The sequence below is a fragment of the Rhopalosiphum padi genome, chromosome 3 (assembly GCF_020882245.1).
Source record: "Rhopalosiphum padi isolate XX-2018 chromosome 3, ASM2088224v1, whole genome shotgun sequence".
Taxonomy (NCBI): domain Eukaryota; kingdom Metazoa; phylum Arthropoda; class Insecta; order Hemiptera; family Aphididae; genus Rhopalosiphum; species Rhopalosiphum padi.
In genome coordinates this window covers 14,165,816-14,181,326 of record NC_083599.1, presented here as the reverse complement: position 1 = coordinate 14,181,326, position 15,511 = coordinate 14,165,816, and the positions used below count along the sequence as shown (strand labels likewise).

The following is a 15,511-nucleotide window of genomic DNA, read 5'->3' as shown; positions in this document are numbered from 1 at the left end:
CGATTCCGAGCGGAGACACGATCTGTCAGCCTATACATTGGCACATTGGCATATTGCTAAGTACATTTCACGATATAGTAATTTATTTCACTATTAGTATTTAGTCGATTGATTTAATTTTTACCGAAAACGTTGAATTTATTATATAATAGTCATTAATAGATAGGTATTTATTTAATTACAATACCTTATATGAAATATAGTTTATAAAATATATATTATATATTATTAACATTTGAGTCAATACCCGCATCTTATTGGCTATTGCCGTAAAACAGTGTAAATATAGGTTCATGGTACCTACGTATAATAGGCAAAATATTATAATAAATCTGCACTACATATTTTTTAAATGTCATCGCGAAACGGGTGAAAATTAAAATTAAAAATGTACGGAAAAGTTTCAAGCTTCCAAGAATGATGTTTCTAAATTAGGTATAACAAAATAATGAATTCAATAATCATTCAAATTTAGGTACCGATGACATTAAATTATACAATTATGTTTTTATAATTATATATAAAATTCATCGATATTTACGACTTATATTTCTCCTATTTCCGACAATAAAATTAATTGCATCCCTAAAAAATCATCAAATCTTCAGTCATGTCCACCGCGTATTTACAATTACACGTTAACACAGATGACAATATGACGCTCCTTATTTAAGTTGGTTCCGTTACACGTCTAATACGTTGACACGTTGTACATTCCTATTATACCTACCCATTACCCAAACTAGTATATTATAGTCATTGGGTTTTAGAATGCTACAAACCCGTATTATATCAATATCACTAATCGTTAATATTTAATATTATTATTATGGTCTGTGTAAAGGCGCGAATAGTCAAAAGGAATTTATTCGACCCTTTCGCATCTAACAATATTTAGTGATCCCGTCAATCTTTTGTCAGTGGTGTGCTATTTAAGTACACTATTATTTTAATCTCAATTTATAGCATATTAGCATCCTTCATTTAGTTCAATGTTTAAAACACTTTCGGTTGTTGCACCATCGCCAGTGCGCCGGTACAATATCTTTCAATCTTTGTGGATTTTTTCGTTTTCTGCTTATGTAAAAAACGAAATTCATAAGTATGTGTAGTTATGTATAAATGTATAATTATAAAATATAAATATTAGCTAATATCTAATATTAAAAAAAAAAGATTAATACCTGATTAATAAATAATAATTTTTGTAACCTTATCTAGTGGATTTCCATTATACCTATTTTTATTTTCAAACTGTATTTGACTTTATTTTTTTTATTTTTTATTTTTATATGGATCAATAATATTACTATATTATTACATTTTGGTATATAATATTGTAAAACAAAACTAAGTACCGTTTACATTTAGTAGTAGTAGGTATACATTTTAATTTGTGAATTGAATTATTAATGTTTTTGAAATTTTTGTCTGACTAAAAGTGTGTTTAAATTTTTTACATAATAGTAAAAAAATATGATGCTTTTTTCATATCAGACTTTTTCTCCCCGAACTTTATGACCGATAACTAGTAACATAGATTAAACATAACACTCCATGCACCTACCCCGTATATAGGTACGTAATCATTTAACATTTTTTAGAACATTCTATCAACTTTAAACTTGATATTGAAGTGAAACTTCTTTACAGAGGGTACAAAAAAAAAATACGATGGTCGTGCACGTTCGGCATCACAGTTATTATTATTATTATTATTATTAATTCATTAGTTATAAATAAATAATAAAAAAATTACTTATTATAATAAATTATAAAATTAAAAAATTAAAAAAAATACAGTTCTATTGAAAATTAAATTGTAAAGTGTGTTATTTTTATTTCATTCCAATACACACCTAATATCAGTTGCATGACTGAAAGAAGTTTCACTTCATCCGCGCGTACTTATTGTTACATTCACAGTTTTTTTTTAGTAGGTAAGTAAAGGAAGGTATATTATTATTTTTATTATACTTACATTAAAGATCGGTGTTTACTCACAAATATAAAATTATGTGTTTTATTACTGTGTATTTGTCATAGAGTAATATTACTTTATGGTATTTACCTAATAATTGACAATTGATGCATATAGGTATTTGGCACTTGCTAATAATATTTATTGCAATGTGTATTGATAAACTAGGTACACACAATGATTCATCAAGCATGCAAATTATTAATTATTCATGAATTTATTCAAAATCTGATGTTTTTAAATTTAAAAATACCTACCTAATTATTTAATTATTTTTTGATTACTATTATAGTTGTATAGTTCTTTATGCATTATGCTGTATATTATTATATTAATATTACTACGTAATATTTTCAAATGTTTAAGTATTATTTTGTGTTTATTTAAATATCATAGTAAGTATACTTATCAGTGGCGGATTAAGCTATTTGCCGCCTACAATCAAGACATTTGCCACCGTCTCAAGTTTTAATATTATATTATAGGTAAATATATTTTATGTGTACCAAATTTGCCGCTCCAATCACCTGATTACTTTGCCTGTAGGGTAACCCGACGCTGATACTTATGATTTACGAATGCAATTATTAACATACCACTGTTTAAGTGTTACATTATGTATAGGTTTACCATGACATATCGTACCAATGTAAGACATAGGTGATAGGTACCATGTAACCATACTACCATGTCATATATAATAAAGTATTTGAAAATTATAATTATAGCTATGTCCTATGTACCTGATGTTTTTATTTGTTAATGTATTATAAATACCATTTTACCCATAAGTATAATAAGTATTAATAGTATTATACATAGAAGTGACTAAAAACAAAAACTAGTAAAATTGATTTGAATCATTAAAACAATTTAAAAATTAATACTATTGTTATCAAATTTTATTTTATTTTTTCCAGAGAACTGATTGAAATTTAAAAATTGTGATAATTCTTAAATACCTAGATTTGAATTTGAAAATATTATAAACTCGATGATCCAGAAGAAACATTAGTCCTGTGATTTTTAAAAATTAACATACTGCATACCTAATCAGTGGCGTAGCCAGAGTTTTTTTTTTTGAGAGAGCTGATCAATTTTTGTAAAGTATAATTTAGAAGTTTTGTGAACTTAAAAGTTAAAAAACTCTGACCAGATTCCAGTGGTTGAACAGAAGTTGCAAATCTTAATGTAATACTTTCATTTAGAACAGCTTCTACTAGTTCTACTGCTAACAAAATTTCTGAACATACAGTAAACTGTAAACTGGAATCAAAAGTATAGTTGTTTTAGAACTGCTATAATTATAATAACAGAGTGGAGACAGACAAACAAACAGTAAACACATGTGTGACTGTAAAACTATTATTAAACTCTAAACTTTAGTAATTTTATTGACAATCTTAATAATAAGATGATAAATGTACAGAATACATGTACGGTGTACACTATACAACAATAATTGTATTATATGATTAACGTACATGAACATTAGTCATTACCTACCATAACCACCAACAAAGACGTCAGTCCTATCTGATTTATTATTATGTTGGACAGTAAAATAACAATATATTGTACAAGTGTACAATTTAACATATTAGCGGTGTGAGTAATGGGAATATAAATTTAACACTTTAACTATAACTTATATATATATACTGGATGATTTTTTTACCATTAAACACTCATTATTTCGTCATGTATTGTTTTTTTTCTTTGAAATTTTAAGTTTCATGCTTTTCTAAAACTATATAAAATTTTTATTTTTTTCACCCTCATATTTAATAGTGAAATCATTATCAACTTTTGATTTTCAAATGGCAACCTTTATTTAAAATGTAATAAAATAATATTATTAAAAGTAATAATTTGAATGTTAAAATTAATAAAAAAAAATAGCTCTATAATTTAGTACATTTTAAATATAGGTTTGTTTTTAAAGTTTATAGTGATTTCACTATTAAATAAAAGGATGAAAAAAATTAAAATTTCATACAGTTTGAGAAAGGCATGAAATAAAATATTTTGAAAAATAAAAAAATGAAAAAAAAACAATACTTGAATAAATAATGAGTGTTTAATGATAAAAGAATCACCCAGTATATTAATTAAATTTGATTTCCGTGTTTTCCCAAACATAAATTTAATATTGTTAAAAGAAAATATATTCAACAAAAAATTCATGTTTTATTGTAATAATTACATAATGTAAATATTACAATTTATAATTTACAACATAAACTGTTTGAAGAATTTTCAATTAAAATTACCTATATAAAGTAAACGTTTTATGAAACTTTTATAATTAATATACAAATAATATGTAATTATTTTATATAAATATATTAAAAATTATTGTTATAATTTTATAGGTAACACATAATTTAATTAAATGAACCATTTGACTGTAATAATTCTCAATTCAAATTAAATGATAGATCTAAACAAGAACATAAAAAAAATTATTATTATAATGTCAGTATTTAAAAGTTAAATTTAAATTAAACAACAAATTCATTCTCTGCTGCAGTATCTAGGAAGATAGTTAGAACTGTTTTTTTTTTATTAATTTTAATTTAGTTGATGGTTGTGCCATATTTAATGATTTCAAAAGTTTTTCAATATAAAACATACTGAACTCAATATAAGTAGTACAGAGTACTATATAATATAATATTATACAGATATAATATTAACTTTAAGGTAAATTATTAATAATTCTATACAACGTTTACTAATTATTACATACAAATGTATAATATACAAATTTAGTAATAGTTATTCATATAAAAAAAATATTGGATAAGTAGTACAATATTGCAACCAAAGGTTATATAATTCAATTTATAAATCATAAGTAAAAAATCAGCATGTATTAAATATGGTTATTATACTATGCCATACAATATAAACAATTATATAAGTATTGAATATCGATGAAAGAAAATTGAAAATATAATCATATTAAGTAATAATAAGCTAATGAAGATATTTACATTAAAAAAATGATTGAAAAATGTAAAGCGGTATTTTAATATAATTTAAGAGGCTGCAACACCAGCATGTGTTATCGCCGTCTTACAAGTACGTAACATAGCAAATTTATGCTCAGCAGATCACGTTAAGCTCCGTTAGTTTAAAAATTAGAGTGAATCAACATATAATGAAACTTTATGGTAATAACATTATCTGTGTTTGTATGTTGGTTTTTTACGATTATTAAGTTTTTAAGCGAGCTATGAGCATTTTTAATTTACGCTATGTTATATATGCAAAACTTGCTAAAAAATTGAACTATTGTAAAAACCAACATACAAACACAGATAATTTTCTTACCATCAAGTTTCATAATAGGCCAATTCACTCTAATTTTTAAACTGGTGGAGCTAAACGTGTTCTGCTGAGCATAAATTTGATATGTTACATTCTTGTAACATAGAGACAACATATATATTAACATCATTCATTATTACAATAATACAATATATATATATATATAGGCATAGCAAAAATCATATCAACTGCTGCAGGAAAAAAATGTAAGGAATACTGAATAATTCAATTTTCAACTTGTTTTTTTACAATTAGAATCATTTTTATAAAAAAAATTATATTAACTAAATATAAATTATAACATATAGATATAATAAATTAATATTTGAATATAATGTTAAAAACTGGTAATTTCTATACATAATTGCTTTATGTATACATGTATTAATAAATAACAACATCAAATTATTAAACTATAAGAAGACTATAATAAACTATATCAAATTTTGTTTTTCTTGATAATTTATAAAATCACAGCTTCTTAGATTAAAAAATGTTTCTTTTCCTTTAAAACTAAAAAAAAAAACATAATGTCAATTTATTAAATAATAATTACTATACAAATAATTTATGAAATATTTTACTAATTTCTTATAATGTTTGACAAGATATGATGAGATATTGATGACTCTTTTATAATATCATCTCAATCACTTAAATAATTTTAATTTGTTATGTATAGTATATCATGATGATTCGTGGAAGTGATAATACTTGAATTTTTTGATTATTAAGTTTATTACATTTTTTATTTACCATATTTTTCAAATAGTCTTAACAACTAGACCACCTTAAAGATGTTTAACCCCATATTTGAAATTTGTACATATTTGCGTAGCATAATTAATCTGAAATCAAATTAAATGTATTATAATAATTAATAATTAAACATTATATTATTAAGTACTGCTTATTTTCAAGTACTCACTGATAGAATCTCCATAGTATTCATTAGCATTTATGTTCAATATTAGTGGAGTAACATTATTATTGTTGTTTGAAGTTCATAATTTGTTCTTTATTTTACTTTCAATACCTAAAATTATATAAAGTTTAATATACTAATTACTGTATTCCAAAATAAAAATATATTACTTTTAAAAATGAGATCAACTTTAGAGATGGTTCAAAATTAGCAGGAATAAAAGTACTATGTATTATCATTATCATGTAGTCTTCATGTGATATTCATATATTTTTTTGTTTGAATTTTCGTAATCAATGTCTGTAATAAAATAATCTTTATTTTTACCTATTAATTATTGAAAGCAATAACAATGCATACATTATTTCTTTTTAAGTATAAATTATTATAAACGCATAATAATAGTGTATGTACACTGTGCTTATAAGTTATTGAGATTCGTATAAAAATGTCAATAGTTGTATAAACTACTTGTTGTTTAGTATTTTTATTGCTCAGATTATCATTATAAATGTGTCTATAATATAATAAGTTTAAAATTGTATTATTTTGTACAAAATTTATACTTTCTATCTAAAATAATAATTGAATGAAATTAATTAAAACGAATTATTTTTAAAATGTAAGTTTAATAAAATAGACTATAACTGTAAAATTTAAAAGTAGTAAATCAAATGTAATTTACAGCCCTAGTAATAACAATTCAGCAGGTATCATAAGGCAAATAATCCTCAAAAATATATACATTAACCAGGGTCAGATTGATCTGGCGAGAGTTACCAAATAAAACTCGGTGGGTCACTCAAAGTCTAAAATATGGGCTGGTAATGAGTGTTTGTTTATAATTTTTTTTTTTATAATGGTACAAAAATTAGTAAAAAATATAATTGAATCGAATTATTAAAGCATACAGTAGCTGTAGCTGTGTTCAAACGTCAGAAATACTAAATCTCAGTAGGCCAAAACCTTATCAATCTAGTGTTGGGTATCAACTAGGAACTTTTAGTGTATATATATATACAATATTTTTAATTGACAAATTTTGTGTAGGAATTAGTATGCATTGTAAATATTTGGTAAAAAAAAAAATACAACTGACTTTGGATAAGCAAGATTACTTTTTTATTATACTTAACTTGTAACTTCAAGAAGTTAAAAAAATAGTTAATTTGTCCAGCCAAAAAATATATATTTGTTGTTTAATAGAAGTTATTATTTAAGTGTCATATTTTGACCATAGCACATATAACATAGCTGTACAGTGCACAGTGTAAATTTTCATTTGATTCTGTATTTAATTTATAGACAGTTCTTGAATAATTGTAACATACAATTTTTTTAAATTAATTTTAAACATTTTAAATATTAAAAAATATAAAATAAAATAATAACATTTTTATTTATAAGCCTTGGCCATTTTGCAATTATCTCTGTGTAAAAGTATACAATTCTTAAACTATACAAAATAACATAATTTAATTTTTTAAATTTTTTTTTTTTATAGTTTCAAACTTACATAATTAACATACAAAATATAAAAATATATATTAACATTAAAATATTACATGCATTTCATATATTCTTAAATAAATGAACTTAGTTTGTTGTTACCAAGTGACATGTGTTTTGACTGATGATTTGAGAATTCACTGTTTTTAATATTTTTCTCAGAATATTTCCAAATATTATACTGCATAAATTCAAGTTTTAATCAAATCAAAATTTTCCAAAGCTACCAGCATGTCCTAAAAAATAAGCAAATTTAAATTTTATCTATCATTCATTTTTATTATTTAATAAATTGATTAACATACTCTTACATTATAATAGAATCGTAAGTATAGTTTTAATCAAATGAAATTATTAACTTTAGAAATTCAATTTTAAGTTATTTATACTTACTTCTTCACATTGAGGACATTTTCCTTGCAAATGTTCAAACATTGGTGTACTACCAGAATTCAGTAACCACTAAAAAAAAATATATTATGTCAGAGGCGTAACCAAGGGGGCTAAGGGGGTTATAGCCCCCCTCCCATTGACTGTGTTTATTTTAGCCATTATAGCCGTTGTTACTTGATGTACATTATAATTTATAATAAAAAATATTAAAATATTGTCTATTAACACATATTATCAGTAATCCTTATCAAAATTTAAATTATAGAATAACCATAACTCAGAAGTGTCACTTTGATAAAATACAACGTATCTGTGCTTCTTATATTCTTTATAATTTCATTTATTCTGTGATATTATCATGATAATATGATTAGTTAATCACAGTCAGGGTTAATAAATTTATAGAACGATACTTCAATAATATGAGCCTCGGAGCCTACCTTTTACAGTTATACTAATAACTATCATTGGCAAAGGCAAATATAAAAAAAAAAAAAATGTGTTAGACTTAAAGAAGCAGATTTCATACAAACTTTTTCTCAAAACGCTCAAGAAGGATGTAGTTAGAACATTGGAGCCATAATAAATAAATAAAAATGTATATACCTATAAAATTTGTTGCATAATTAATTAAAAATATAATTTTAAAAAAAGTGTAAATAAAAGAAATATTGTATTTGTATTTTTTGTAAGACTTAGCCCCCTCCCCATATAAAATGTCTGGCTACATCATTGTATTATGAACATTGTTTTTACTTAACAAAATTAAATAAATAATAATAAACAATACCTCACAGATACATGACATATGATACAATGCGTCACATTTATCATTAACACATGATTTTGTTTGTTTTTTTATAGTTGTATCTAATTGATCGTAGCATATACAACAAATCAAATCATTTTGACTTGCAATACAATGTTCTGAGTTATCTTCTTTGTATTGTAACTGAAGTGTAGCAACTTGAAATACATTCAGAATATTTTCTTTAAAACTGTTTTCAGTACTCCAAATCAAACTCTATACATAAAAAAGTAAATGAACATTAATTAGATTTATTGAAATACATAAGGTTATGTATTCTAGGTTATCTATATTATAAAAATTAAATATTTCTTTGATTTTTGACATATAATATTTCAGAATGATAGTTATAAATTAAAATTCATATTATAATATATATATATTAATTTAGATATGGATATCTTAGAACAAAGTGGAAAATAATATAATATTCTAATTAATTATATTAATAATAATAATATTAGAATTATTACCAAGTTTTAATCATATAAAAAAAGTAGTAGTAGTAGCATGTAAGACATTTTTCCACTACTAGGAAAATTGAAGAATCATAGATATGTTTTTGAGTATTAATAATAAAACGTATATCTTTTTGGCCATAAATCGATTTTAAAATAATTTTTAAATCACCGCTAAGAATGATGGGAATTTATTCGCTATAGTAACGAATTTCAATAGTGTTGCGAAAAATCGATTACAATCAGAAAAAAAATTATATCCTTCTCAAAAACTTATCTGTTTATTAACAGATAAGTTACTCTTTATTAAGAGTAAAAAATAAAATAAATCAATTTAAATAAATAATCAAAATAATCTAATTAAGTTTAAATAATAATTACTAACTGGATTAATTTCATTTAATCTTTCTTGAAACTTCTCAATAGAAGCTGGAAGACCATGAAGATTAAATTTAGGGCAGTTCAAAGGATTTAATGGATCAACTTCAACCTCAACACATACATGACTATCTAAAACAAAATTTAGATTATAAATATAAGATTACATAATTTTATAGTTGTTCGATATTAGACTAATGTTGGGTTTAGGATATGCTCAAAAAAAAAAAAAATATCAGTATATACTTTATACTCTATCTTATCGATATAATAATTGTTATCTGGTATTGAACATCATTAAATGTCTAAATGTCATACATAGTATATATATATATATATATGTATATGTATAATACTTATAGCTTTTGACTGTAGCTATTTGTACTGACCTATTCAATTATATCAGTTTCTCCATAACATTTGTGTCGTATTGTCGTCTTTTTTGTATTAGTAATTGTATTATTTATATTTAATTATTTTCAAAAACCTTATCATTGTTAATATTTACATTATAAACAAACTAAATGCTAAATTAAAATGCATATTTTGAATGACCTTTTTTTTTGCTCTCTATACTCTGGCCCACTAAATTTTAATTTTCTAACAATTGGCCCTCTAATAACTTTCAGATCTAAACAATTGTGAAATATTTAAATAAGCTGTTATCTTTGAGATCACCAAAATATGAGATGGTACAACTATTAGAAGAAATCAATTATAATATAGTTTAATAATATTTAGAATTGAAATAATTATTTTCACTTACCAATAGGTATTCTATAATTAACATCTTTAAAAGTATAAGATCCTATAGTATTACAGGTTGTAATTATTTCGTTGTACACATTCCAAAAATTATTGAATTCATTAACGACCTTCTTAAACATTTCAAATAAGTTTGTTATAGTGTTCATCTAAATAAAAATATAATTATTATATATTTAACATATTATAAACAACAATTTAGAAACAGAAATTGGGAGATAATTTAATATGGTAGCATCAAAAAATCACACACTATTTTCAATCTACAGGTCAACAATAAATTTGACGAATGTCAAAAACTATTATCAAGTTTAACTTAAAGTTTTATAGAAGCACTAGATTCTGTTTTAAATTGTGATATTCTTACATCTTACCATTTAAAATAAATGGCATTTTTTTACAAAGAAAATTAAATTTTTATTATGACAATACATGTAAAAAAATATTGAATTCTTATGTAATTATTGCGATATGATAATTTCTTATATAAATGATAAATGATACATTAAAAATAATTTAAATTTTTAAATAATTATAAAATGTTTAAATGTACAGTTTTAGATTTATCTATAATCTTAAAAGTGTAAGGTTTTAACCAAAAAATGTATAGTTAGTTCAGTATTTTATCTTTTTTTTTCTTTTTGTTTAATAAAGTTTTCCTAACAAAGTCATCTAACTTATTGATTACTGTTTAAAGTGTGCAATTTTTAGATTCATCATTATGAATTACTATTAATAGGAAATTATAAACGAGGATATTTTTGTTAAAGGGTTTTATTTATGATTAGATCAAACAAAAATCCGTGAGTCCACAGATTTATCTATAATAAATTAAATATTTACCTTTAAAAGTAAGTTCAGACCAACTGATGGAATTATAGTTTCAAAACATAATGGTTGTTTTTTAACCATGGGATATTCCTCAGGTATAAGAATTTTTATAAAATGATTGTGCTTACACATATCTAAAACATTAAATGTAATGTGTTTTAGATTTTCGTCAATTTCATGCACAAATTGACCATATAAATTGACTTCTTGAATCAAAGAATAGAACTTTTCATCAACATAGCTCAAGTTTCTCGAGTTTGTGGAAGGATCTTCTTTCCAAACTTTTACCTTAACAGAAAAATAATAAATATCAAGTCATTTCGGTCATTTCACAAAAAATTCTTTATTCTTTCCAAATAGATAGCCCATTAGAATTTATTTTTATTAAACAGTCAGCTAACTTTTAGGATTTTATACTGATTGTAAAGAGATCAATAATTGTAGTTAAGCTTTTAGGACTAACTAACTTATGGTTTTATAGTAGTAGTTTTTGGTTAGGTTGATTGATTAACTACATAAAGGTGACAAACACGTCCTGAAGCTCCAGACAGAAACTTATCACCTTTTTTATTTATGTGAATGAAGTAAACAAAATAAATCGTAAATTAATAAACAAAATAAATAAGATTGTATTACCAAAACTGGAATTAATTCCTTTAAAAATTCTGGCAATGAATGAGTTTTCTGTTTAATCTAAAAACAAAAACCATGTTATATTATAAGTAAACAACTATATATAATTTTGAGTTCAAAACATAAACAGTAGAAATCGGTTACAAAAAGTTCAAAAGATAGGCGGATTTTTCCAAGATGTAACTAATAACTAGTTGTATACAATTAGAATAAGTACTTGTTGTAAATAGAAAGCGATAAAATAACAAAACAATCCCGATTTTTTCCAGTACTGAAAGCTCAAATCTAACTGATCATACAATATGATTGAAAGATATCAAACCACTGATCAATACTTGTAATCATAGACTTGATAACATCAACTCGTATAAAGGCGTTTATAAATATGTATGTATAAATTATAAATATACATAAAACATAATTATCATTATTAACATAATAAAAGATAACAATCTGCTCATAAGTACTTGGTAATAGTTCAGTTTTTTGATTGTATTAAACATATATTTAATGTGTAATCATATATAATCGTGCATGGGCCCTGGAGTTTAGCTTGCTAAGCAGAATCTCATTTTAACCACTTCTCGATGTAGTAATTTTTACTGTATTATGTAAGTTAGAAATATTATATAGATATATTACAATATTAGAGTAACTCACGATTTCTACATTTTCATTCAAATCAAATTGACAAAAACTGAAGGCTTCAAATTCTGGAATTTTAATTTTTAAATTGTCAAGTAATGGCATATTAGGGCAAGATATCTCTACGTAAATACTATGTACCTGCAAGAAATGATTACAGTTTGTAAATTAAAATTGTCCACATTTGTAGAAATTATAATCATAAAATATAACAAAGTAACTTACACTTAACAATATATGGCCTTTCCAAGTTTTAAAATCTTTGCTTGGAATCAATAATGAAAAGTTCTCTAACATATTTAGATCAACCATAATGAATTGTACTTACTGCTAGCATACAACTGTATTACAGTAATAAAAATAAATAACTAAAATTGAATTATTCAACTAGATTTGTGGTGTTTTTCATAGTAGTTATAAGTAATATACTGAAGCAGTACACAGTAAGTAGTAACATAGTAAGTACCAAGTAATGTTAATATATATTATGGACTATGGTTAATATTTATGTGGTGACTGGTGATACGGAGCATATTATCATATGGTATCGAACGAGATAATAACGTGATAATTATTATTACGAACAACAGTGAATTTTATCTAAAAGATAAAACATGGTATGTTCTATGATATAATAATAATATATTTTATTATATCATGATATGTTCCTTGTTGTACTCGTAAAGTCGTAAAGTTGTAAACCGATCCCTTTCTAGTTTCTTGACTTCACTCGTCATGGCATGGGTCACGGATAGAGTGTAGAGACGTTGTATTACATTTATCCATTTATGCCTACTATATTATGTATTTTTAATAATTTTATATAGATATAACTATATAATAATATATGTTGTGCCATTTGTGGGATCTTGTATTAATTTAATTTCTACTCGGTAAATTTGAATCGACATTAATACAAAAATAAACTAAAAATAATTGAAAATTTATCATGCAATTTTTTTTTTAAATTTTATCATAGGTATAATGTAATTGTTGAAATCTCAATAAATAAAAAAAAATGAATATGATACCTATAAACATTTGGTGAAAAGTTCAAGAATCTATTGTTATTATTATTATTTTTTAATAGAATAAAATATCAAAAATTTGATCAGTTTGATATTTAAAACCATCTCCATTTTATAAAATCAAGGCATTTTATCGACAACTTATCGTGTCCTTATATACAAAAAAACCACATAATGATAAATCAATATATTCATCACTCCAATCAATCCACTCGGCACTCACAAGTCACAATCTAAAAAATTAGGTAGGTACCTATTTATTTACCATCACGATTAACACTATTAAAATGAATATACGCATCGCCAATTTATAAAACATAGTAGTTCTACCAACCACTAACAATCTAAAATAATAATAAACAAGTTACATAGGTACTACGTTATTTAGGTATATCTTACATGTATCTTTTCGTTGAAACATCAATAATTCACTTTATGCACATCAACTATCAAGTATATCCATTGGCACAACTTAAGTTAAAAATATTAGGAGGGTTCAAGGGCTGCAGCTATACAAATAAATATCTTACTTCTTTCATGCTTTCCAAAAAACTAGGAGTAGGTATTATTTCCTGTGACGTAGCTGAAGGGGTTATGAGTGTATGGCCCCTCCCTTGGAATATTTTATTGGTGGTTTTAATCACGTTTATAGCCTAATTTCCCTCGATATTTTGTGGTATACAACGATCTTTAATAGCTCCCCTCCTATATTAAGCTCCAGCTATGCTACTGATTGTCTGGATTATTTTCATTTTTAATAGTAACAACTGTACGAGTATGATTACCACACCACTCCCCTACAACCACTTCTTAATTAGTTTGTATAAAATATTTCAACTTTAACTGAATAGATCACCAAACTTTTGACTGCAGTTGTGACTTATATGGATACTTTTTGTAAAACTTTTTTTTTTTAAATGATCGGTAACTTATAATCAACGATAGAAATATTTTACGTTTATAAATTTATATATACACAAATATTTTATTATAAGTTGTAACCTCATACTGGATGCATATTTTTCTGGATTTTGTTGAAGCAAACTTGTCAATCACTTCATCAAACTCGATGGTTTTAACGAGCTCTGCTTCAATGTTTTTCTTTTTGATAATCAATTGGTACAATACGAGTATGTAATTGGACAAGTTTGTTCTTGTTCAGTATTAGTAGTATTACGTTTTACAAATTTGTACACACATGAGTACATGACACATAAGTATATCCAATGCTGTGTGATTCATGCTATCTACACAGTACAGTGTACACATATATTATTTTGATTGTTTTATCAATTATTTTGATACCGCCTACCACAGCCAACGTTTAACTACATTTTTTTTACATCAGCCACAGACTAGTCTACATTTAAAGGTTGCCCGTGTGTAGATCCGCCACTGAGTTAGTATAGTTATAGTAAATAGTATATAATATAGAGCATATATTGTATAGCATACCTAATCTAATATGTATTTAATATATACTTGTCAATGGTATTAGAAATCCCTTATTTAATGACTCAATATAATTAAAAAAATAAAATAAATTATAGTCTCAAATATGCTTTGATTTTTCTCTTACATAGTTTAAAAATAATCACATAACTATTTAATTTGTTATAAAATATAATGTTGTAAACTTGAGTATTTATATTTTTATTAAACATAAAAAATATAGCACAATTATACAAAAATATACTCATAACTCATATGAAATAATACAATTAATTACATGCGTTAAAAAATTTAAAATATAATTTAAGAAATATACATGAGAATAACAAAACTTAAATCACATATGATTAAAATTTCTTCCGTGAGGCC

At 24.1% G+C, this 15,511-nt stretch overlaps 1 protein-coding gene across 4 annotated transcripts; it reads right to left on the bottom strand.

Annotated features, from left to right (window-relative positions):
* Positions 1 to 4,687: 4,687 nt before the first annotated feature.
* Positions 4,688 to 13,136, bottom strand: LOC132927380 (uncharacterized). Of its 4 annotated transcripts, XR_009661713.1 has the most exons (13): positions 12,888 to 13,136; positions 12,678 to 12,803; positions 12,021 to 12,077; positions 11,397 to 11,672; positions 10,555 to 10,702; positions 9,796 to 9,920; positions 8,935 to 9,168; positions 8,145 to 8,213; positions 7,854 to 7,987; positions 6,413 to 6,542; positions 6,246 to 6,353; positions 6,074 to 6,165; positions 4,689 to 5,830 (listed from the first exon to the last, which is right to left on the bottom strand). XR_009661713.1 is itself a non-coding variant. In XM_060991897.1 (9 exons), exons 1-9 carry the CDS (start codon positions 12,972 to 12,974, stop codon positions 7,943 to 7,945), a joined length of 1,167 nt encoding a protein of 388 aa, XP_060847880.1. In that variant the 5' UTR covers positions 12,975 to 13,136; the 3' UTR covers positions 7,411 to 7,942. The 4 variants fall into 4 exon arrangements, 1 of the variants encoding a protein (XP_060847880.1); XR_009661715.1 differs by lacking the exon at positions 12,021 to 12,077 and having other exon boundaries at positions 4,688 to 5,830; XR_009661714.1 differs by lacking the exon at positions 4,689 to 5,830 and having other exon boundaries at positions 5,959 to 6,165.
* Between the last annotated feature and the right edge of the window lie 2,375 nt (positions 13,137 to 15,511).

Coding starts and splice junctions, on each gene's coding strand:
- LOC132927380 (XM_060991897.1), bottom strand. CDS start 12,974: ATGGTTGATCTAAATATGTTAGAGAACTTTTCATTATTGATTCCAAGC. Junction 12,804..12,887: donor AAGGCCATATATTGTTAAGT/GTAAGTTACTTT, acceptor CATTTCTTGCAG/GTACATAGTATTTACGTAGA. Junction 12,078..12,677: donor TGAATGAAAATGTAGAAATC/GTGAGTTACTCT, acceptor TTTTGTTTTTAG/ATTAAACAGAAAACTCATTC.